General features: G+C 44.3%; 1 protein-coding gene across 1 annotated transcript in view; it reads right to left on the bottom strand.

The window, feature by feature from the left end:
* Nucleotides 1-25,871, bottom strand: part of spred3 (sprouty related EVH1 domain containing 3) — a 37,496-nt gene extending 11,625 nt beyond the window's left edge. Inside the window, exons 1-4 of the mRNA XM_082956512.1 lie at nucleotides 25,801-25,871; nucleotides 22,211-22,376; nucleotides 21,526-21,756; nucleotides 1,107-1,271 (exon numbers count right to left, since the gene is read on the bottom strand). Of these exons, the coding sequence (XP_082812638.1) occupies nucleotides 1,107-1,271; nucleotides 21,526-21,756; nucleotides 22,211-22,376; nucleotides 25,801-25,811 (573 nt within the window). The 5' untranslated portion in view covers nucleotides 25,812-25,871. The remainder of the gene's footprint in view (nucleotides 1-1,106; nucleotides 1,272-21,525; nucleotides 21,757-22,210; nucleotides 22,377-25,800) is intronic.
* Nucleotides 25,872-27,440: the final 1,569 nt, after the last annotated feature.

Here is a 27,440-nt window from a genome sequence, read left to right as displayed (position 1 = left end):
TAGTAGTAGTAGTAGTAGTGAGGTGTGTTCTAGTCTTTACCTGGGCAGTAGTAGTAGTAGTAGGTGAGGTGTGTTCTAGTCTTTACCTGGGCAGTAGTAGTAGTAGTAGTGGTGAGGTGTGTTCTAGTCTTTACCTGGGCAGTAGTAGTAGTAGTAGTAGTGAGGTGTGTTCTAGTCTTTACCTGGGCAGTAGTAGTAGTAGTAGTGGTGAGGTGTGTTCTAGTCTTTACCTGGGCAGTAGTAGTAGTAGTAGGTGAGGTGTGTTCTAGTCTTTACCTGGGCAGTAGTAGTAGTAGTAGTAGTGGTGAGGTGTGTTCTAGTCTTTACCTGGGCAGTAGTAGTAGTAGTAGTGGTGAGGTGTGTTCTAGTCTTTACCTGGGCAGTAGTAGTAGTAGTAGGTGAGGTGTGTTCTAGTCTTTACCTGGGCAGTAGTAGTAGTAGTAGTAGGTGAGGTGTGTTCTAGTCTTTACCTGGGCAGTAGTAGTAGTAGTAGGTGAGGTGTGTTCTAGTCTTTACCTGGGCAGTAGTAGTAGTAGTAGTGGTGAGGTGTGTTCTAGTCTTTACCTGGGCAGTAGTAGTAGTAGTAGTAGTAGTGGTGAGGTGTGTTCTAGTCTTTACCTGGGCAGTAGTAGTAGTAGTAGGTGAGGTGTGTTCTAGTCTTTACCTGGGCAGTAGTAGTAGTAGTAGTAGTAGTGGTGAGGTGTGTTCTAGTCTTTACCTGGGCAGTAGTAGTAGTAGTAGTGGTGAGGTGTGTTCTAGTCTTTACCTGGGCAGTAGTAGTAGTAGTAGTAGTGAGGTGTGTTCTAGTCTTTACCTGGGCAGTAGTAGTAGTAGTAGTAGTGTGAGGTGTGTTCTAGTCTTTACCTGGGCAGTAGTAGTAGTAGTAGTGTGAGGTGTGTTCTAGTCTTTACCTGGGCAGTAGTAGTAGTAGTAGTAGTGAGGTGTGTTCTAGTCTTTACCTGGGCAGTAGTAGTAGTAGTAGTAGTGAGGTGTGTTCTAGTCTTTACCTGGGCAGTAGTAGTAGTAGTAGTAGTAGTAGTGAGGTGTGTTCTAGTCTTTACCTGGGCAGTAGTAGTAGTAGTAGTGAGGTGTGTTCTAGTCTTTACCTGGGCAGGTGTGGTGGTGGTGAGCGTGTGGGACGCTCCGAAGCTAAACTCCTCGGAGGTGGAGCGTACGAAGCAGGTGGAGGAGGACTCGCTGGTTACTATGGTGACGGGCTTGGGAAGCATCTCCTTCCGGCTGTTGGAAGATGACTCACTTCCTGTATGGGACTGACATCATCAAACTACAGGTCAGAGGTCATGCAGACCGACACACTACAGGTCAGAGGTCATCAGTGGGCTGTAGTGGAGCAGGTCGAGAGCTTCAAGTTCCTTGGTGTCCACATCACCAACAAACCATCACGGTCCAAGCACACCAAGACAGTCGTGAAGACGACAACACCTTTTCCCCCTCAGGAAACTGAAAAGATTCAGCATGGGCCCTCAGATCCACCACAGCTGCACCATCGAGAGCATCCTGACTGGTTGCATCGCCGCCTGGTATGGCAACTGCTCGGGCTCCGACTGCAAGGCACTACAGAGGGTAGTGCGAACGGCACAGTACATCACTGGGGCCAAGCTTCCTGCCACCCAGGACCTCTATACCAGGCGGTGTCAGAGGAAGGACCTAAAAATGTACAAAGATTCCAGCCACCCTAGTCATAGACTGTTCTCTCTGCTACCACACGGCAAGCGGTACCGGAGCGCCAAGTCTAGGTCCAAAAGGCTCCTGAACAGCTTCTACCCCCAAGCCATAAGACTCCTGAACAGCTAATCAAATGGGTACCCAGAATATTTACATTGACCACCTCCTTTTTATACGCTGCTGCTTCTACTTGCTGTTTTTTTTAAATGTTTTATCTATGTAGTCACTTAACCCCCACCTAGATGTACAAATTACCTGGACTAACCTGTACCCCCAGACATTGACTCTGTACCCTCTGTATATAGCCTCATTACTAACCTGTACCCCTGTATATAGTCTCATTACTAACCTGTACACCCAGACATTGACTCTGTACCCTCTGTATATAGTCTCATTACTAACCTGTACCCCCTGTATATAGCCTCATTACTAACCTGTACCCCTGTATATAGTCTCATTACTAACCTGTACACCCAGACATTGACTCTGTACCCTCTGTATATAGTCTCATTACTAACCTGTACCCCTGTATATAGTCTCATTACTAACCTGTACCCCCAGACATTGACTCTGTACCCCCTGTATATAGTCTCATTACTAACCTGTACCCCCTGTATATAGCCTCATTACTAACCTGTACCCCCTGTATATAGTCTCATTACTAACCTGTACCCCTGTATATAGTCTCATTACTAACCTGTACCCCCTGTATATAGCCTCATTACTAACCTGTACCCCCTGTATATAGCCTCATTACTAACCTGTAGCCCCTGTATATAGCCTCATTACTAACCTGTACCCCCAGACATTGACTCTGTACCCTCTGTATATAGCCTCATTACTAACCTGTACCCCCTGTATATAGTCTCATTACTAACCTGTACCCCCTGTATATAGTCTCATTACTAACCTGTACCCCCTGTATATAGTCTCATTACTAACCTGTACCCCCTGTATATAGTCTCATTACTAACCTGTACCCTCTGTATATAGTCTCATTACTAACCTGAACCCCCTGTATATAGCCTCATTACTAACCTGTACCCCTGTATATAGTCTCATTACTAACCTGTACCCCCTGTATATAGTCTCATTACTAACCTGTACCCCCTGTATATAGTCTCATTACTAACCTGTACCCCTGTATATAGTCTCATTACTAACCTGTACCCCTGTATATAGTCTCATTACTAACCTGTACCCCTGTATATAGTCTCATTACTAACCTGTACCCCTGTATATAGTCTCATTACTAACCTGTACCCCCAGACATTGACTCTGTACCCTCTGTATATAGCCTCATTACTAACCTGTACCCCCTGTATATAGTCTCATTACTAACCTGTACCCCCTGTATATAGCCTCATTACTAACCTGTACCCCCTGTATATAGTCTCATTACTAACCTGTACCCCCTGTATATAGCCTCATTACTAACCTGTACCCCCTGTATATAGTCTCATTACTAACCTGTACCCCCTGTATATAGCCTCATTACTAACCTGTACCCCCTGTATATAGTCTCATTACTAACCTGTACCCCCTGTATATAGCCTCATTACTAACCTGTACCCCCTGTATATAGTCTCATTACTAACCTGTACCCCCTGTATATAGCCTCATTACTAACCTGTACCCCCTGTATATAGTCTCATTACTAACCTGTACCCCTGTATATAGCCTCATTACTAACCTGTACCCCTGTATATAGCCTCATTACTAACCTGTACCCCCTGTATATAGTCTCATTACTAACCTGTACCCCCTGTATATAGTCTCATTACTAACCTGTACCCCTGTATATAGCCTCATTACTAACCTGTACCCCTGTATAAAGCCTCATTACTAACCTGTACCCCTGTATATAGTCTCATTACTAACCTGTACCCCTGTATATAGTCTCATTACTAACCTGTACCCCTGTATATAGTCTCATTACTAACCTGTACCCCCAGACATTGACTCTGTACCCCCTGTATATAGCCTCATTACTAACCTGTACCCCCTGTATATAGCCTCATTACTAACCTGTACCCCCTGTATATAGCCTCATTACTAACCTGTACCCTCTGTATATAGCCTCATTACTAACCTGTACCCCCTGTATATAGTCTCATTACTAACCTGTACCCCCAGACATTGACTCTGTACCCTCTGTATATAGCCTCATTACTAACCTGTACCCCCTGTATATAGTCTCATTACTAACCTGTACCCCCTGTATATAGCCTCATTACTAACCTGTACCCCCTGTATATAGTCTCATTACTAACCTGTACCCCTGTATATAGCCTCATTACTAACCTGTACCCCTGTATATAGCCTCATTACTAACCTGTACCCCCTGTATATAGTCTCATTACTAACCTGTACCCCCTGTATATAGTCTCATTACTAACCTGTACCCCTGTATATAGCCTCATTACTAACCTGTACCCCTGTATAAAGCCTCATTACTAACCTGTACCCCTGTATATAGTCTCATTACTAACCTGTACCCCTGTATATAGTCTCATTACTAACCTGTACCCCTGTATATAGTCTCATTACTAACCTGTACCCCCAGACATTGACTCTGTACCCCCTGTATATAGCCTCATTACTAACCTGTACCCCCTGTATATAGCCTCATTACTAACCTGTACCCCCTGTATATAGCCTCATTACTAACCTGTACCCTCTGTATATAGCCTCATTACTAACCTGTACCCCCTGTATATAGTCTCATTACTAACCTGTACCCCCAGACATTGACTCTGTACCCTCTGTATATAGCCTCATTACTAACCTGTACCCCCTGTATATAGTCTCATTACTAAACTGTACCCCTGTATATAGTCTCATTACTAACCTGTACCCTCTGTATATAGACTCATTACTAACCTGTACCCCTGTATATAGTCTCATTACTAACCTGTACCCCCTGTATATAGTCTCATTACTAACCTGTACATAGCCTCATTACTAACCTGTACCCCCTGTATATAGTCTCATTACTAACCTGTACCCCCTGTATATAGCCTCATTACTAACCTGTACCCCCTGTATATAGCCTCATTACTAACCTGTACCCCCTGTATATAGCCTCATTACTAACCTGTACCCCCTGTATATAGCCTCATTACTAACCTGTACCCCCTGTATATAGTCTCATTCCTAACCTGTACCCCCTGTATATAGCCTCATTACTAACCTGTACCCCCTGTATATAGCCTCATTACTAACCTGTACCCCCAGACATTGACTCTGTACCCCCTGTATATAGCCTCATTACTAACCTGTACCCCCTGTATATAGTCTCATTACTAACCTGTACCCCTGTATATAGCCTCATTACTAACCTGTACCCCTGTATAAAGCCTCATTACTAACCTGTACCCCTGTATATAGTCTCATTACTAACCTGTACCCCTGTATATAGTCTCATTACTAACCTGTACCCCTGTATATAGTCTCATTACTAACCTGTACCCCCAGACATTGACTCTGTACCCCCTGTATATAGCCTCATTACTAACCTGTACCCCCTGTATATAGCCTCATTACTAACCTGTACCCCCTGTATATAGCCTCATTACTAACCTGTACCCTCTGTATATAGCCTCATTACTAACCTGTACCCCCTGTATATAGTCTCATTACTAACCTGTACCCCCAGACATTGACTCTGTACCCTCTGTATATAGCCTCATTACTAACCTGTACCCCCTGTATATAGTCTCATTACTAACCTGTACCCCCTGTATATAGCCTCATTACTAACCTGTACCCCCTGTATATAGTCTCATTACTAACCTGTACCCCTGTATATAGCCTCATTACTAACCTGTACCCCTGTATATAGCCTCATTACTAACCTGTACCCCCTGTATATAGTCTCATTACTAACCTGTACCCCCTGTATATAGTCTCATTACTAACCTGTACCCCTGTATATAGCCTCATTACTAACCTGTACCCCTGTATAAAGCCTCATTACTAACCTGTACCCCTGTATATAGTCTCATTACTAACCTGTACCCCTGTATATAGTCTCATTACTAACCTGTACCCCTGTATATAGTCTCATTACTAACCTGTACCCCCAGACATTGACTCTGTACCCCCTGTATATAGCCTCATTACTAACCTGTACCCCCTGTATATAGCCTCATTACTAACCTGTACCCCCTGTATATAGCCTCATTACTAACCTGTACCCTCTGTATATAGCCTCATTACTAACCTGTACCCCCTGTATATAGTCTCATTACTAACCTGTACCCCCAGACATTGACTCTGTACCCTCTGTATATAGCCTCATTACTAACCTGTACCCCCTGTATATAGTCTCATTACTAAACTGTACCCCTGTATATAGTCTCATTACTAACCTGTACCCTCTGTATATAGACTCATTACTAACCTGTACCCCTGTATATAGTCTCATTACTAACCTGTACCCCCTGTATATAGTCTCATTACTAACCTGTACCCCCTGTATATAGCCTCATTACTAACCTGTACCCCCTGTATATAGTCTCATTACTAACCTGTACCCCCTGTATATAGCCTCATTACTAACCTGTACCCCCTGTATATAGCCTCATTACTAACCTGTACCCCCTGTATATAGCCTCATTACTAACCTGTACCCCCTGTATATAGCCTCATTACTAACCTGTACCCCCTGTATATAGTCTCATTCCTAACCTGTACCCCCTGTATATAGCCTCATTACTAACCTGTACCCCCTGTATATAGCCTCATTACTAACCTGTACCCCCAGACATTGACTCTGTACCCCCTGTATATAGCCTCATTACTAACCTGTACCCCTGTATATAGCCTCATTACTAACCTGTACCCCCTGTATATAGCCTCATTACTAACCTGTACCCCCTGTATATAGCCTCATTACTAACCTGTACCCCCTGTATATAGTCTCATTACTAACCTGTACCCTCTGTATATAGTCTCATTACTAACCTGTACCCTCTGTATATAGCCTCATTACTAACCTGTACCCTCTGTATATAGTCTCATTACTAACCTGTACCCCGTGTATATAGCCTCATTACTAACCTGTACCCCCTGTATATAGTCTCATTACTAACCTGTACCCCCTGTATATAGTCTCATTACTAACCTGTACCCCCTATATATAGCCTCATTACTAACCTGTAGCCCCTGTATATAGCCTCATTACTAACCTGTACCCCCAGACATTGACTCTGTACCCTCTGTATATAGCCTCATTACTAACCTTTACCCCCTGTATATAGTCTCATTACTAACCTGTACCCCCTGTATATAGTCTCATTACTAACCTGTACCCCCTGTATATAGTCTCATTACTAACCTGTACCCTCTGTATATAGTCTCATTACTAACCTGAACCCCCTGTATATAGCCTCATTACTAACCTGTACCCCTGTATATAGTCTCATTACTAACCTGTACCCCCTGTATATAGCCTCATTACTAACCTGTACCCCCTGTATATAGTCTCATTACTAACCTGTACCCCTGTATATAGTCTCATTACTAACCTGTACCCCCTGTATATAGCCTCATTACTAACCTGTACCCCTGTATTTAGCCTCATTACTAACCTGTAGCCTCATTACTAACCTGTACCCCCTGTATATAGTCTCATTACTAACCTGTACCCCCAGACATTGACTCTGTACCCCTGTATATAGCCTCATTACTAACCTGTACCCCCTGTATATAGTCTCATTACTAACCTGTACCCTCTGTATATAGCCTCATTACTAACCTGTACCCCCAGTATATAGTCTCATTACTAACCTGTACCCCCTGTATATAGCCTCATTACTAACCTGTACCCCCGGTATATAGTCTCATTACTAACCTGTACCCCTGTATATAGCCTCATTACTAACCTGTACCCCCTGTATTTAGCCTCATTACTAACCTGTACCCCTGTATATAGTCTCATTACTAACCTGTACCCCTGTATATAGCCTCATTACTAACCTGTACCCCCTGTATATAGCCTCATTACTAACCTGTACCCCCTGTATATAGCCTCATTACTAACCTGTACCCCCTGTATATAGCCTCGTTATTGTTATTTTACTGTTGCTTTAATTTTTTACTTTTGTTAATTTTTTTAATATTTATCTCAACTCTTCATTTTATTAAAACTGCTGGTAAAGGGTTTGTGAATAAGCAGAGGTCATCACACTGTAGACAGACAGACTGTACAGTCGTGGCCAAAAGTTTTGAGAATGACACAAATATTCATTTTCACAGTCTGCTGCCTTAGTTTGTATGATGGCAATTTTCATATACTCCAGAATGTTATGAAGAGTGATCAGATGAATTGCAATTAATTGCAAAGTCCCTCTTTGCCATGCAAATGAACTGAATCCCCAAAAAACATTTCCACTGCATTTCAGCCCTGCCACAAAAGGACCAGCTGACATCATGTCAGTGATTCTCTCGTTAACACAGGTGTGAGTGTTGACGAGGACAAGGCTGGAGATCACTCTGTCATGCTGATTGAGTTTGAATAACAGACTTGAAGCTTCAAAAGGAGGGTGGTGCTTGGAATCATTGTTCTTCCTCTGTCAACCATGGTTACCTGCAAGGAAACACGTGCCGTCATCATTGCTTTGCACAAAAAGGGCTTCACAGGCAAGGATATTGCTCCCAGTAAGATTGCACCTAAATCAACCATTTATCAGATCATCAAGAACTTCAAGGAGAGCGGTTCAATTGTTGTGAAGAAGGCTTCAGGGCGCCCAAGAAAGTCCAGCAAGCGCCAGGACCGTCTCCTAAAGTTGATTCAGCTGCGGGATCGGGGCACCACCAGTACAGAGCTTGCTCAGGAATGGCAGCAGGCAGGTATGAGTGCATCTGCACGCACAGTGAGGCGAAGACTTTTGGAGGATGGCCTGGTGTCAAGAAGGGCAGCAAAGAAGCCACTTCTCTCCAGGAAAAACATCAGGGACAGACTGATATTCTGCAAAAGGTACAGGGATTGGACTGCTGAGGACTGGGGTAAAGTCATTTTCTCTGATGAATACCCTTTCAGATTGTTTGGGGCATCCTGAAAAAAGCTTGTCCGGAGAAGACAAGGTGAGCGCTACCATCAGTCCTGTGTCATGCCAACAGTAAAGCATCCTGAGACCATTCATGTGTGGGGTTGCTTCTCAGCCAAGGGAGTGGGCTCACTCACAAGTTTGCCTAAGAACATAGCCATGAATAAAGAATGGTACCAACACATCCTCCGAGAGCAACTTCTCCCAACCATCCAGGAACAGTTTGGTGATGAACAATGCCTTTTCCAGCATGATGGAGCACCTTGCCATAAGGCAAAAGTGATAACTAAGTTGCTCGGGGAACCAAACATCGATATTTTGGGTCCATGGCCAGGAAACTCCCCAGACCTTAATCCCATTGAGAACTTGTGGTCAATCCTCAAGAGGCGGGTGGACAAACATAAACCCACAAATTCTGACAAACTCTGAGCATTGATTATGCAAGAATGGGCAGTCATCAGTCAGGATGTGGCCCAGAAGTTCATTGACAGCAGGCCAGGGCGGATTGCAGAGGTCTTGAAAAATAAAGGTCAACACTGCAAATATTGACTCTTTGCATCAACTTCATGTAATTGTCAATAAAAGCCTTTGACACTTATGAAATGTTTGTAATTATACTTCAGTATTCCATAGTAACATCTGACAAAAATATCTAAAACACACTGAAGCAGCAAACTGTGAAAATTAACATTTGTGTCATTTTCAAAACTTTTGGCCACGACTGTAGACTGACAGACTGTGGACTGACACACTAGACTGACACACTGTAGACTGACACACTGTGGACTGACACACTGTGGACTGACACACTGTGGACTGAACACTGTGGACTGACAGACTGTGGACTGACACACTGTAGACTGACAGACTGTGGACTGACACACTAGACTGATACACTGTGGACTGACACATTGTAGACTGACACACTGTAGACTGACAGACTGTGGACTGACACACTGTGGACTGACACACTGTGGACTGACACACTGTGGACTGACACACTAGACTGACACACTGTGGACTGACGCTGTAGACTGACACACTGTGGACTGACACACTGTAGACTGACACACTGTGGACTGACACACTGTGGACTGACACACTGTGGATTGACACACTGTGGACTGACACACTGTGGACTGACACACTAGACTGACACACTGTGGACTGACGCTGTAGACTGAGACTGTAGACTGACACACTGTGGACTGACACATTGTGAACTGACACACTAGACTGACACATTGTGGACTGACACACTGTAGACTGACACCCTGTGGACTGACAGACTAGACTGACACACTGTGGACTGACAGACTAGACTGACACACTGTGGACTGACACACTGTGGACTGACACACTAGACTGACACACTGTGGACTGACGCTGTAGACTGAGACTGTAGACTGACACACTGTGGACTGACACACTGTGGACTGAGACTGTAGACTGACACACTGTGGACTGGCACACTGTGGACTGACACACTAGACTGACACACTGTGGACTGACGCTGTAGACTGAGACTGTAGACTGACAGATTGTGAACTGACAGACTGTGGACTGACACACTGTGGACTAGAGGTCGACCGATTAATCGGAATGGCCGATTAATTAGGGCCGATTTCAAGTTTTCATAACAATCGGTAATCGGTATTTTTGGCCACCGATTTGACAATTATTATTATTTTTTATTTTTTTTATGTTTTACACCTTTATTTAACTAGGAAAATCAGATTAAGAACACATTCTTATTTTCAATGACGGCCTAGGAACGGGGGTTAACTGCCTTATTCAGGGGGGATTCGTTTTTGCAACCTTCCGGTTACTAGTCCAACGCTCTAACCACCTGCCTTACATTGCACTCCACGAGGAGCCTGCATGGCAGGCTGACTACCTGTTACGCGAGGGCAGCAAGAAGCCAAGGTAAGTTGCTAGCTAGCATTAAACTTATCTTATAAAAAATGATCAATCTTAACATAATCACTAGTTAACTACACATGGTTGATGATATTACTAGTTTATCTAACGTGTCCTGCGTTGCATATAATCAATGCGGTGCCTGTTAATTTCTCATCGAATCACAGCCTACTTCGCCAAATGGGTGTTGATTTAACAAGCGCATTTGTGAAAAAAGCACTGTCGTTGCACCAATGTACCTAACCATAAACATCAATGCCTTTCTTTAAATCAATACACAAGTATATATTTTTAAACCTGCATATTTAGTTAATATTGCCTGCTAACATGAAATTGTGTCACATCTCGAGCGTTCATTGCAAGCAGAGTCAGAGTATATGCAACAGTTTGGGCCGCCTGGCTCGTTGCGAACTAATTTGCCAGAATTTTACGTAATTATGACATAACATTGAAGGTTGGGCAATGTAACACGAATATTTAGACTTATGGATGCCACCCGTTAGATAAAATACAGAACGGTTCCGTATTTCACTGACAGGAAAAACGTTTTGTTTTCGAGATGATAGTTTCCGGATTCGACCATATTAATGACCTAAGGCTCATGTTTCTGTGTGTTATTATGTTATAATTAAGTCTATGATTTGATGGAGCAGTCTGACTGAGCGGTGGTAGGCAGCAGCAGGCTCGTAAGCATTCATTCAAAACAGCACTTTCGTGCGTTTTGCCAGCAGCTCTTCGCAATGCATTGCGCTGTTTATGACTTCAAGCCTATCAACTCCCAAGATGAGGCTGGTGTAACCGATGTGAAATGGCTAGCTAGTTAGCCGGGTGCGCGCTAATAGCGTTTCAAACGTCACTCGCTCTGAGACTTGGAGTAGTTGTTCCCCTTGCTCTGCATGGGTAATGCTGCTTCGAGGGTGGCTGTTGTCGATGTGTTCCTGGTTCGAGCCCAGGTAGGAGCGAGGAGAGGGACGGAAGCTATACTGTTACACTGGCAATACTAAAGTGCCTATAAGAACATCCAATAGTCAAAGGTATATGAAATACAAATCGTATAGAGAGAAATAGTCCTATAATTCCTATAATAACTACAACCTAAAACTTCTTACCTGGGAATATTGAAGACTCATGTTAAAAGCAACCACCAGCCTTCATATGTTCTCATGTTCTGAGTAAGGAACTTAAACATTAGCTTTCTTACATGGCACATATTGCTCTTTTACAACACTGTGTTTTTGCATTATTTAAACCAAATTGAACATGTTTCATTATTTATGAGGCTAAATTGATTTTATTGATGTATTATATTAAGTTAAAATGTGTTCATTCAGTATTGTTGTAATTGTCATTATTACACATAAATAAATAAATAAATAAATCGGCATCGGCTTTTTTTGGGTCCTCCAATAATCGGTATCGGTATAGAAAAATCATAATCGGTCGACCTCTACTGTAGACTGACACACTGTGGACTGACACACTGTAGACTGACACACTGTGGACTGACACACTAGACTGACACACTGTGGACTGACAGACTGTGGACTGACACACTAGACTGACACAGTGTGGACTGACACACTAGACTGACACACTGTAGACTGACACACTGTGGACTGACACACTAGACTGACACACTGTAGACTGACAGACTGTGGACTGACACACTGTGGACTGACACACTGTGGACTGACACACTGTGGACTGACACACTGTAGACTGACACACTGTGGACTGACACACTAGACTGACACACTGTGGACTGACAGACTGTGGACTGACACACTAGACTGACACAGTGTGGACTGACAGACTGTGGACTGACACACTGTGGACTGACACACTGTGGACTGACACACTGTAGACTGACACACTGTGGACTGACACACTGTAGACTGACACACTGTGGACTGACACACTGTGGACTGACACACTGTGGACTGACACACTGTGGACTGACACACTGTAGACTGACACACTGTGGACTGACACACTGTGGACTGACAGACTGTGGACTGACACACTGTGGACTGACACACTGTAGACTGACAGACTGTGGACTGACACACTGTGGACTGACACACTGTAGACTGACACACTGTGGACTGACACACTGTGGACTGACAGACTACAAGTCGTCAAACTTGGAACAGCAACTTGGTCGCCCAAAATGTTTGTTATTTGAAGTAATAAAAAACAAAATATCTAGGAACATGGGACACTATACAAACGTTTGGATATAATTGTATTGAGTAAATGTATATATGAACAAAAATATAAACACAACATTGTAAAGTGTTGGTCTCTATGTTTCATGATCTGAAATAAAAGATCCCAGAAATGTTCCATACACACAAAAAGCTAATTTCTCCCAATTTTGTGCAGAAATGTGTTTACATCCCTGTTAGTGAGCATCTCTCCTTCATCAAGATAATCCATCCACCTGACAGGTGTGGCATATCAAGAAGCTGATTAAACAGCATGATCAACAGCACTACCGCCTCGTCACTTACTTTGAGAGGCTCGTTAAGGATCATATCACCTCCACCTTACCTGTCACCCTAGACACACTTCACTTTGCTTACCGCCCCAATAGTCTACCACAGTGCCATCCGTTTTGTCACCAACGCCCCATATACTACCCACCACTGCAACCTGTATGCTCTCGTTGGCTGGTCCTCGCTACATACTCGTCGCGAAACCCACTGGCTCTAGGTCATCTATAAGTCTTTGCTAGGTAAAGCCCCGCCTTACCTCAGCTCACTGGACACCATAGCAGCACCCCACCCGCAGCCCGCGCTCCAGCAAATATATCTCACTGGTCACCCCCAAAGCCAATTCCTACTTTGGTCACCTTTCCTTCCAGTTCTCTGCTGCCAATGACTGGAACGAACTGCAAAAATCACTGAAGCTGGAGACTCATATCTCCCTTACTAGCTTTAAGCACCAGCTGTCAGAGCAGCTCACAGATCACTGCACCTGTACATAGCCCATCTGTAAATAGCCCATCCAACTACCTCATCCCCATACTGTATTTATTTATTTATCTTGCTCCTTTGCACCCCAGTATCTCTACTTGCACATTCATCTTCTGCACATCTATCACTCCAGTGTTTAATTGCTATATCGTAATTAACTCGCCACTATGACCTATTTTATTGCCTTAACTCCCTTATCTTACCTCATTTGTACACACTGTATATATATAAAAAATGTCCTACTATATTATTGACTGTATGTTTGTTTACTCCATGTATAACTCTGTGTTGTTGTTTGTGTCGAACTGCTTTGCTTTATCTTGGCCAGGTCGCAATTGCAAATGAGAACTTGTTCTCAACTAGCCTACCTGGTTAAATAAAGGTGAAATAAATAATTTAAATAGATCCACAGACGATGCAATCGCCATCACACTGCACACTGCCCTAACCCATCTGGACAAGAAGAATACCTATGTAAGAATTCTGTTCATTGACTACAGCTCAGCATTCAACACCATAGTACCTTCCAAGCTCATCATCAAGCTGGAGGCCCTGGGTCTCAATCCCGCCCTGTGCAACTGGGTCCTGGACTTTCTGACGGGCCGCCCCCAGGTGGTGAAGGTAGGTAACAACATCTCCACTTCGCTGACCCTCAACACTGGGGCCCCACTGGGGTGCGTTCACAGCCCTCTCCTGTACTCCCTGTTCACCCACGACTGCGTGGCCATGCACGCCTCCAACTCAATCGTCAAGTTTGCAGACGACACTACAGTGGTAGGCTTGATTACCAACAACGACGAGACGGCCTACAGGGAGGAGGTGAGGTCCCTGGGAGTGTGGTGTCAGGAAAATAACCTGTCACTCAACGTCAACAAAACAAAGGAGATGATCGTGGACTTCAGGAAACAGCAGAGGGAGCAGCCCCCGATCCACATCAACGGGACAGTAGTGGAGAAGGTGGAAAGTTTTTAATTCCTCGGCGTACACATCACAGACAAACTGAAATGGTTCACCCACACAGACAGTGTGGCGCCTCTTCAACCTCAGGAGGCTGAAGAAATTTGGCTTGTCATCAAAAACCCACAAACTTTTACAGATGCACAATCGAGAGCATCCTGTCGGGCTGTATCACCGCCTGGTGCGGCAGCTGCTCCGCCCACAACCGGAAGGCTCTCCAGAGGGTAGTGAGGTCTGCACAACGCATCACCGGGGGCAAACTACCTGCCCTCCATGACACCTACACCACCCGATGTCACAGGAAGGCCAAAAAGATCATCAAGGACAACAACCACCCGAGCCACTGCCTGTTCACCCCGCTATCATCCAGAAGGCGAGGTCAGTACAGGTGCATCAAAGCTGGGACCGAGAGACTGAAAAACAGCTTCTATCTCAAGGCCATCAGACTGTTAAACAGCTATCACTAACATAGAGAAGTTGCTGCCTACATACAGACTTGAAATCATTGGCCATTTTAATAAATGGAACACTAGTCACTTTAAATAATGTCACTTTAATGTTTACATATCCTTCATTACACATCTCATATGTATATACTGTATTCTATACTATAGATACTATAGTATCTTAGTCTATGTCGCTCTGACATTGCTCATCCTTATATTTATATATTCTTAATTCCATTCATTTATATTTGTGTGTATTAGGTACTTGTTAGACATTGCTGCACTGTCAGAACTAGAAGCACAAGTATTTCACTACACTCACAATAACATCTGCTAAACACATGTATGTGACAAATAAAATGTGATCATTACACAGGTGTACCTTGTGCTGGGGACAATAAAAGGCCACTCTAAAATGTGCAATGACACAGATGTCTCACGTTGAGGGAATGTCCACCAGGGCAGTTGGCAGAGAATTGAATGTTAATTTCTCTACCATGAGCCGCCTCCAACGTCATTTTTGACAATTTGACATTACGTCCGACCGGCCTCACAACCTACAGACCACGTGTAACCACGCCAACCCAGGACCTGCACATCCGGCTTCTTCACCTGCGGGATCGTCTGAGACCAACCAGACAGCTGATGAAACTGAGGAGTATTTCTGTGGGGAAAAACTGGCTGGGCCTGGCCTATGCCCACCCATGGCTGTACCCCTGCCCAGTCATGTGAAATCCATAGATTAGGGCCTAATGAATTCCTTTCAATTGTTTGATTTCCTTATATGAACTGTAACTTAGTAAAATCGTAGAAATTGTTGCATGTTGCGTTTTATATTTCTGTTCAGTGTAGATCCAGGTTATTAATGTTGGTTTCTTTTCGTTTTGAATTGAAGGTAGTTTGCTGCCCGTTTAGTCGATAGGCTGTTGGTCGACCCTAGATTTTTTTTAGTCGAGCATACGCAAATACATTTCGTTTTTTCACGGCGCCCGTCTGATTTCCGCCTGTCTCAGTGGGCTAATCCATTAAGGAGGCCGCGGGTATGCTGTGGGTATGCTGTGGGTATGCCGTGGGTATGCCGTGGGTACGCCGTGGGTACGCCGTGGGTACGCCGTGGGTACGCCGTGGGTACGCTGTGGGTACGCCGTGGGTATGCTCTGGGTATGCCGTGGATACGCTGTGGGTATGCCGTGGGTACGCCGTGGGTACGCCGTGGGTATGCTGTGGGTACGCTGTGGGTATGCCGTGGATACGCCGTGGGTATGCTGTGGATAGCTGTGGGTACGCTGTAGGTATGCTCTGGGTATTCTCTGGGTATGCTCTGGGTATGCTGTGGGTACGCCGTGGATACGCTGTGGATACGCTGTGGGTATGCTCTGGGTATGCTGTGGGTATGCTGTGGATACGCTGTGGATACGCTGTGGGTATGCTGTGGGTATGCTCTGGGTATGCTCTGGGTATGCTGTGGGTATGCTCTGGGTATGCTCTGGGTATGCTCTGGGTATGCTGTGGGTACGCCGTGGATACGCTGTGGATACGCTGTGGGTATGCTCTGGGTATGCTGTGGATACACTGTGGGTACGCCGTGGATACGCCGTGGATACGCCGTGGGTATGCTCTGGGTATGCTCTGGGTATGCTGTGGGTACGCCGTGGATACGCTGTGGATACGCTGTGGGTATGCTGTGGGTACGCCGTGGATACGCTGTGGATACGCTATGGGTATGCTCTTGGTATGCTGTGGGTACGCCGTGGATACGCCGTGGATACGCTCTGGGTATGCTCTGGGTATGCTGTGCGTACCCTGTGGATACGCTGTGGGTATGCTCTGGGTATGCTGTGGGTACGCCGTGGATACGCCGTGGATACGCCGTGGGTATGCTCTGGGTATGCTGTGGGTACGCCGTGGATACGCTGTGGATACGCTGTGGGTATGCTGTGGGTACGCCGTGGATACGCTGTGGATACGCCGTGGGTACGCTCTGGGTATGCTCTGGGTATGCTGGGGGTATGCTGTGGTACAAAATAAGGGGAGTGTGGCGAAGATGCTCTCCCGCCTTTCCTGCATTGCGTCATAACTTCATTGTGTGAATTGTTTGCCCTTTGTCTATCAATTCCCCATTACATCCAGTGCAGTCTGAAAGTATTCAGACTTCTTGACTTTTTTCCACATTTTGTCACTTTACAGCCTTATTCTACAATTGATTAAATAAGTGTTTTCCATCAATCTTCACACAATACCCCATAATGACAAAGCGAAAACAGGTTTAGGATTTTGTGCAAGTTTATGAAAAAACAACAACAAACTGAAATACCTTATTTACGAAAAACCAGGTTTGACATTTTTGAAAATGTATTAACAAAAATATAAACAGAAATACCTTATTTACATAAGTACTCAGACCCTTCGCTATGAGACTCGAAATTGAGCTCAGTTGTATCCTGTTTCCATTGATCATCCTTGAGATGTTTCTACAACTTGATTAGAGTCCACCTGTGGTAAATTCAATTGATTTGGACATGATTTGGAAAGGCACACACCTGTCTATATAAGGTCCCACAGTTGACAGTGCATGTCGGCGCAAAAACCAAGCCATGAGGTCGAAGGAATTGTCCGTAGAGCTCAGAGACAGGATTGTGTCGAGGCACAGATCTGGGGAAGGGTACCAAAACATTTCTGCAGAATTGAAGGTCCACAAGATCACAGTGGCCTCCATCATTCTGAAATGGAAGAAGTTAGGAACCACCAAGACTCTTCCTAGAGCTGGCCGCCCGGCCAAACTGAGCAATCAGGGGAGAAAGGCCTTGGTCTGGGAGGTGACCAAGAACACGATGGTCACTCTGTCAGAGCTCCAGAGTTCCTCTGTGGAGATGGGAGAACCTTCCAGAAGGACAACCATCTCTGCAGCACTCCACCAATCAGGCCTTTATGGTAGAGTGGCCAGACAGAAACCACTCCTCAGTAAAAGACATGACAGCCCGCTTGCAGTTTGCCAAAAGGCACCTAAAGGACTCTCAGACCATGAGAAACAAGATTCTCTGGTCTGATGAAACCAAGATTGAACTCTTTGGCTGAACGCCAAGTGTCACGTCTGGAGGAAACCTGGTACCATCCCTACGGTGAAGCATGGTGGAGGCTGCATCATGTTGTGGGGATGTTTTTCAGCGGCTGGAACTGGCAGACTAGTCAGGATCGAGGGGAAAGATAAACAGAGCAAAGTACAGAGAGATCCTTGATGAAAACCTGCTCCAGAGCGCTCAGGACCTCAGACTGGGGTGAAGGTTTACCTTCCAACAGGACAACGACCCTAAGCACACAGCCAAGACAACGCAGGAGTGGCTTTGGGACAAGTCTCAATGTCCTTGAGTGGCCCAGCCAGAGCCTGGACTTGAACCCGATCGAACATCTCTGGAGAGACCTGAAAATAGCTGTACAGCAACGCCCCCCATCCAACCTGACAGAGCTTGAGAGGATCTGCAGAAAAGAATTGGAGAAACTCCCCAAATACAGGTGTGCCAAGCTTGTAGCGTCATACCCAAGAAGACTCAAGGCTGTAATCACTGCCAAAGGGGCTTCAACAAAGTACTGAGTAAAAGGTCTGAATACTTATGTAAATGTGATATTTCAGTTTTTTTAGTTAATACATTTGCAAACATTTCTAAAAACCTGTTTTTGCGTTGTCATTATGGGGTATTGTGATGTCATTATGGAGTATTGTGATGTCATTATGGAGTATTGTGATGTCATTACGGGGTATTGTGATGTCATTATGGGGTATTGTGATGTCATTATGGGATATTGTGATGTCATTATGGGATATTGTGTGTAGATTGATGAGGGTGGAAAAAACAACTTAATCCATTTTAGAATAAGGCTGTAACGTAACAAAATGTGGAAAAAGGGGTCTGAATACTTTCCGAATGTGTAGTAACCTACATCTGCCGTTAATTCCCATAATCTCTAATGTTTGATAATTTCTGTTAATGCATTCAATATTATTATTACAGTTGTTACAGTTCTTATTGTCAGAGTGGACACGTTGTTTGCAGACCTCACAACCTGTGCTACACTTGTGAGAAACAAGTTATGGTTTATTTCATTCCATTTACGAGTTTTGTAAATGTATTCCTCGTCTTCTGTTTGGAGCGCTCCTGTCATTGTTGAATAAGGAGGCACAACTGATTACTCATATAGAAAGTAGACCTGTGCCGTTTGGGGATCTGATAGTATGTCTGATTGTCTTAACCCACTAATGAGCTGTGGAGCTTCAAAGTATTTTGTTCTTCACCTCAAAACTGCAAACAAAGTTATTAAAAAAAATATATATATTAAATCAATTGAGAATGACAATATAGTTCCTCAATGTATTTGAAAAATATTTCCATCTCTCTCCCTTTCGATAACCACTCGGCGTGAAAAGGTAAAAATGTAATGCTCTGATCCAGTGAAAAGGCTTTAAAATACCTGATTACTTCTTATCCCTTTTCCACAAATAGCCGACATCTGTGTCTGTCCCGGCACAGGAAACACTGACGGACCAGAATATTTTATACAATGTTGCAAGTTTGCTAGCTCAAGTGTCGGTCCAGACACAGTTGATAGTTTATACAAAGTTTGTTGCAGACAAGCCATGCGTTACCAATGTAATTTATAGGATATTACATTTTTTAAATCAAGATATTTTCTACCTGCAGGCTGCAATGTTTTTATTTGTTGGCTTTATGAAGGCTATTTTTAGTTTAGAAGTTACTTTAATATTTGTATCGTTTTGATTTTGATAGCATGTAGATTAACAACATGATAATGATTTTTTGGAGATAGAAAGACTATTCGAAATGAAATGTGCATATGAAAATCATAACTGGCATGCAAATCAGTAGCAACGGTCAGATAAATTGGCACTCTGAATGGAAAAGGTCGCCGACCGCCGGTGTAGCCTATTACCGGCTACAGGATTATTCCTGCTATCTTGATCTCTGTCTCCCTCTTGAGTCATTTGCGTGTCTTAATTATTTAATCAAACAGAGCGTGCTTAAAGCATTTTACAAGCTCAGTACATATAGTTGATTTTAGGTGTGACTATCTATGGAAAAATAGACTTAAACATTTCGGCCAATCAATGGTCACCAACTTTTTCTGAGTCAAGATCACTTTCCCAGTCAAAAAGCTAAACTGAGATCTACCGCTCAGAATTTTGATGACTCACTTCCTGTATGGGACTGACATCATCAAAACTACAGGTCAGAGGTCTTCACACTAGACTGATACACTACAGGTCAGAGGACATCGCATTGTAGACTGACACACTACAGGTCATCAGAGATCATGTAGACTGACACACACTACAACTCCTAGAAATATAATCTAGATATTTAGAAAATAGATTATATTTGTATACTACAGCTCATCACACATGTACCACAGTCGGAGAGAGACTACACATCCGTGTACATTCTATTCTCAGTACACAACATGATCCAGGACCAACACAATCACATGACCGTCTTGATCCAGGACCGACACAATCACATGACCGTCTTGATCCAGGACCGACACAATCACATGACCGTCTTGATCCAGGACCGACACAATCATACGACCATCTTGATCCAGGACCGACACAATCACATGACCGTCTTGATCCAGGACCGACACAATCATACGACCATCTTGATCCAGGACCGACACAATCACATGACCGTCTTGATCCAGGACCGACACAATCATACGACCATCTTGATCCAGGACCGACACAATCACATGACTGTCTTGATCCAGGACCAACAGAGAGTGAACAACACAATCTCTGTATGCCCCCGCCTACTGATTATTAATTGAACCAATCACATTTGTTCTGCCCTCAGAACAACATTGAATAAAGGAAACTAAACTCCACTAAACAGATCCTATATCTAATCTGATCCTAGATCTAATCTGATCCTTGATCTAATCTGATCCTGGATCTAATCTGATCCTAGATCTAATCTGATCCTATATCTAATCTGATTCTATATCTAATCTGATCCTAGATCTAATCTGATCCTAGATCTAATCTGATTCTGGATCTAATCTGATCCTAGATCTAATCGGATTCTGGATCTAATCTGATCCTAGATCTAATCTGATCCTAGATCTAATCTGATTCTGGATCTTATCTGATTCTAGATCTACTCTGATCCTATATCTAATCTGATCCTAGATCTAATCTAATCCTAGATCTAATCTGATCCTATATCTAATCTGATTCTGGATCTAATCTGATCCTATATCTAATCTGATCCTATATCTAATCTGATCCTGGATCTAATCTGATTCTGGATCTAATCTGATCCTGGATCTAATCTGATTCTGGATCTAATCTGATCCTGGATCTAATCTGATCCTATATCTAATCTGATCCTATATCTAATCTGATCCTGGATCTAATCTGATCCTGGATCTAATCTGATCCTAGATCTGTGTGTATAAAAGGATGAAGCCACTCACTGCTTGACCATCGTCCTCAGTGTCGCCCTCTTCAGGCGTGGAGGAGGAAGGAGATTCAGAGCCGCGGTCCAGCTTATCGATGACTGCCTGGAGGCCGCGCTCGAAGGAGATGGCGTCAGCGGGACTCTGGAACGTCAGCCCAAACTTACGTTCCTCCACTCGCCAGTGATGAAAGATGGGGTTCACTTTGTTGTAGACCAGCCCCTTCTGCACAGCACACTCCAGCACCGGCTATATACACACACACACACACACACACACACACACACACACACACACACACACACACACACACACACACACACACACACACACACACACACACACACACACACACACACACACACACACACACACACACACAGGGGTGTTGAAGCGCGATCACTACACCAACGATCCACCGTCCTCCAAAAACAAGAGCTCCCACAAACGCTGTACCATATCGTTAAGGGTTAGCGCATGAATTACATTAGTCAAAAAATAATTTCACTGTGTTTTGATTTAGTTTGCCTCATACAACGATAACCGATGGACTATTCCTCAGGTGGTACAGCACTGGAGACAGGCGTGACACACACATACACACACACACACACACACACACACACACACACACACACACACACACACACACACACACACACACACACACACACACACACACACACACACACACAATACTCACCGCTCGGTCACGTAGCCGTTCTCCGCGTACAATGTATTCTCTCCGCCCCCTGCCTTCATGGCTCCTCCCTTTACATATTACCACGTGACTGAGGCCGCCGCCCCCCAGGGGTACCCAGCCACCGCTGGAGTCGTCCCGCGTCATCACCACGGCCCTGACACGCACACTGAGGAGAGACGACGAGATTAGACCACACACACACGCACACTGAGGAGAGACGACGAGATTAGACCACACACACACACACACTGAGGAGAGACGGGAGATTAGACGACGCAATGATATACACACACACACACACACACACACACACACACACACACACACCACACACACACACACACACACACACACACACACACACACTGAGGAGAGACGACGAGATTAGACCACACACACACGCACACTAGGGAGAGACAACGGGAAATTGAACGACGCAATGACACACACACACACACACACACACACACACACACACACACACACACACACACACACACACACACACACACACACACACACACACACACTGTACAGAACTCATACACACACACTGAGGAGAGACAACGGGAGATTAGACGACGCAATGATACACACACACACTGTACAGAACACACACATTTAAATACCATACATAAACACAATGATACACACACACACTGTACAGAACACACACATTTATGCACAAATTAATTCATACACACACACACGGTTGAAAAGGAGAGAAACAATTGGAAACACAACCACCCTACGTAATACAATTTGATTGCTGTCTTTACCATGTTGCAGAGGCAACTGGTCAAACATGAAATGAACAGAGTAGGAAAGTTCTTACAAGTTCACACCTATTTAATTAATAAGCATTCATATGCAGAGAGATAGTAAGGCAGAGAGATGGTAAGGCAGAAAGATATAGAGATAGTACGGCAGAGAGATAGTAAGGCAGAAAGATATAGAGATAGTAAGGCAGAAAGATATAGAGATATAGACAGAGAGATAGTAAGGCAGAGAGATAGTAAGGCAGAGAGATCTAGAGATATAGTCAGAGAGATAGTAAGGCAGAGGGATATAGAGATATAGACGGAGAGAGATATAGACAGACAGAGAGAGGGAGAGCGACAGAGAGAGAGAGCGAGACAAGCAGAGAGAGAGAGACAGAGATTATAGACAGAGAGAGATATTATAGACAGAGAGAGATATTATAGACAGAGAGAGATATTATAGACAGAGAGACAGATATTATAGACAGAGATATTATAGACAGAGAGAGAGATTATAAACAGAGAGAGATATTATAGACAGAGAGAGATATTATAGACAGAGAGAGAGATTATAGACAGAGATATTATAGACAGAGAGATTATAAACAGAGAGAGATATTATAGACAGAGAGAGATATTATAGACAGAGAGAGAGATTATAGACAGAGAGAGATTATAAAGAAGAGAGAGCGACAGAGAAAGATTATAGACAGGCAGTGAGAGTGACAGACAGAGATATTATAGACAGGCGGAGAGATTATAAGGAAGAGAGAGAGAGAGCGACAGACAGAGAGATTATAGACAGGCAGAGAGAGAGAGAGAAAGAGAGAGAGAGACAGGCAGAGAGAGAGAGAGAAAGAGAGAGAGAGACAGGCAGAGAGAGAGAGAGAAAGAGAGAGAGAGACAGGCAGAGAGAGAGAGAGAAAGAGAGAGAGAGACAGGCAGAGAGAAAGAGAGAGAACATACAATCATGTTACAAATTACAACATAATCATGCTATGGTCTATTGACACTGGCTACGATATCAAGCGTCACTTAAAAATATATATATTTAACCTTTATTTAACTAGGCAAGTCAGTTCAGAACAAATTCTTATTTACAATGACGGTCTACTCCGGCCAAACCCGGACGACACTGGTCCAATTGTACACCGCCCTATGGGACTCCCAATCACGGCCGGTTGTGATACAGCCTGGATTCAAACCAGGGTGTGTTTCGTGATGCCACTCCGGAAACCTAACTCTTTTATCAACATCTTTCTCACGTTTCAAAAGGTGAAGATGAATTTTTCAACAACAACAACAAAAAGGCACCACTCCATTTTAAATGTATTTATTTTTTAGTCGTGATGTTTGTCTATTTCCTAACCTCAGTAGGACCTACTCCTATAGAAGCATAGCAGAGCCCCACTACAGGACGACGAGCCCCACCGTGGATATCAACCGTAGGAAGGGACGGAAGTAGACAGGTTTTTATAATGGACGGTCACGTGAACAAGGTAAATCTAATCTCGCCTAGGATGTGATGACTGCACCAATGAACACTGAACAAGTTGGGAGTGAATATTATATTATTATACAGCTAAAAAATAATAACAAATAAAATAAACAATAAACCATATCTGGGTTTGTTTTAGAACGACTCTTATTCCTGAGTAATGTAGTGTCACGGGGGGAAATGGCACGGAATGAAAGGCATATAGAGGCAAGGCGAGAATGACCGAATGGGAGGTGGGAGCAAGAAGAATTGTTTCCCAGATGTATCAATGAACGCGCCCATTCGCCATCCGAGCGAGGCCCTGTCCTTCTCCTCTCCTCGGCCAGATGCACCATGAATGACGGTTTTAAATGCCATCACCGTGGATCGACAGAACTGCTTTAGCACGGGCATCATATCGTTACATTATTGTTGCGATAATGGTCAAAAAAACATTGCGTTGTCCTCTCTCCCCCGACTGCCTGCTCATCACACACTACGCTGCTATACGCACTCGCTCGCTAACACATCCTCATATTCCTTATTTTATGAATGAAATACAATTTTTAAAAAAACACCGTGATTTAAACCGATGTGCAATATCTCGAAGAGATAGAGAGAAGAAAAAAAATGCAATCGTTTGGAGGAAAAAAAAGGGAGAGATGAGTGGGTGCGAGGATAGAAAGAGGGAGCGATAGATGGGGGGAGGGGGCGACGAGAAAAGGGAAGGAGAGGAGGGGTTGAGGAAGAGGACGAGAGAAAAATCACATTTCATTCATAAAGTTGGGCTTTAAAAATCATAATGAAACCCGAGACGCGTTGATAAAAAAAATCCCATCGCCAACATCCCTCCCTAGGCTTACTGGATCCTGTGTCTGTGAATGAGAGCTTGGCCAAAACTCGCCATATTTTGTCCATTTCTTCCAATACATTTTACACATTGACTGATTTATTTAACGGTTAAATAGAAGTCCTCGCCACTGCGTGACTATTACCTGGCGTTTCTCACAGTTGGTTTTTTAATCATTCGATTAGAAGCCGTGTTATCTTTGATTAGGTATTGAATCTTGTCTTTACATCGTTTAATATTGTAGCCCCCCCATGTGACCCTAATCATATATCCATATTTATCACATATTTGCCTGAATATATCGGGAATAGGGTGTATACTGCTGATACAAGGCTACGTAATGGTGTTTATCCTCAACTATATCAATAGACTGTACCTTTTGTCTATCCTGAGGTTGCCTTCTTGTGTAACATCGGTGCTTATCACAGATTCATGTAATGACCAAGCTAAATTGATTTCATGTAATATTGTTATGAATTTAAAAAAAAAGATACGGACTTACTCGCCCTCCATGTCTCGGTGTTGCCGCTGCTTCGAGCTCCCTTCCCCGGTATCCCTGTCCTTTAGATTCCCCCCCCCCCACCCCCCACCCCCCCCTTAGCCAGAACACACACACGCGGACACTCACACCCTCACTCTGTCACTCTCTCGTTCTATCTCACTCTCTGCTCTCATTTTCTAATCCTTCTCTCTCTCTCTCTCTCTCTCCACCTTTACGTCGTTTCTGTGTATCAGGATGGACTTGGGTTGCAGCAGCCATTTTCCGCTGGCAGAAGCGGTAGCATCCTCCCTCCCTCTTTCTCCAAATCACTCCCTCTCCCTCCCTCCCTCTTTCTCTAAATCACTCCCTCTCCCTCCCTCACCCGTTCTCTAAATCACTCCCTCTCCCTCCCTCTCCCGTTCTCTAAATCACTCCCTCTCCCTCCCTCACCCGTTCTCTAAATCACTCCCTCTCCCTCCCTCACCCGTTCTCTAAATCACTCCCTCTCCCTCCCTCACCCGTTCTCTAAATCACTCCCTCTCCCTCCCTCTCCCGTTCTCTAAATCACTCCCTCTCCCTCCCTCACCCGTTCTCTAAATCACTCCCTCTCCCTCCCTCCCTCTTTCTCTAAATCACTCCCTCTCCCTCCCTCACCCGTTCTCTAAATCACTCCCTCTCCCTCCCTCCCTCTCTAAATCACTCCCTCTCCCTCCCTCACCCGTTCTCTAAATCACTCCCTCTTCACCCATTCTCTAAATATATCCCTCCCTCACCCGTTCTCTAAATCACTCCCTCTCCCTCCCTCACCCGTTCTCTAAATCACTCTCTCCCTCACCCGTTCTCTAAATCCCTCACTCCCTCAAAATCACTCCCTCTTCACCCATTCTCTAAATATATCCCTCCCTCACCCGTTCTCTAAATCACTCCCTCTCCCTCCCTCACCCGTTCTCTAAATCACTCCCTCTCCCTCCCTCTCCCGTTCTCTAAATCACTCCCTCTCCCTCCCTCACCCGTTCTCTAAATCACTCCCTCTCCCTCCCTCCCTCTTTCTCTAAATCACTCCCTCTCCCTCCCTCACCCGTTCTCTAAATCACTCCCTCTCCCTCCCTCCCTCTCTAAATCACTCCCTCTCCCTCCCTCACCCGTTCTCTAAATCACTCCCTCTTCACCCATTCTCTAAATATATCCCTCCCTCACCCGTTCTCTAAATCACTCCCTCTCCCTCCCTCACCCGTTCTCTAAATCACTCTCTCCCTCACCCGTTCTCTAAATCCCTCACTCCCTCAAAATCACTCCCTCTTCACCCATTCTCTAAATCACTCCTACTCCCTCCCTCACCCGTTCTCTAAATCACTCCCTCTCCCTCCCTCACCCGTTCTCTAAATCACTCCCTCCCTATTTATTCTCTTCTCTAACACACTACCTGCCATGTGCCCTTCAAGCTACTATTATGCCTGAACATCCTTCCTGCCTTGCCTCCAGACCGTAGCTTTCACTTGCTATCTCCAGGGCCAGGGCAAATTACGGATGCTTAGGGGTAAATCCCCACATTTTGGGGATCTTATCCTCTGTTCTATTTCAAGAATGTTACTTTCTGTTTACAAAAAAATACCTTTGCTTTCTTCCCATACTTAAAATAACACAGTTCCCAAAACATAAAT

Source organism: Salmo salar, chromosome 09 (assembly GCF_965601325.2).
Source record: "Salmo salar chromosome 09, fSalSal1, whole genome shotgun sequence".
Lineage (NCBI taxonomy): Eukaryota > Metazoa > Chordata > Actinopteri > Salmoniformes > Salmonidae > Salmo > Salmo salar.
Note: the sequence above shows the minus strand (reverse complement) of the source record. Positions and strands in the feature narration are given on the sequence as shown.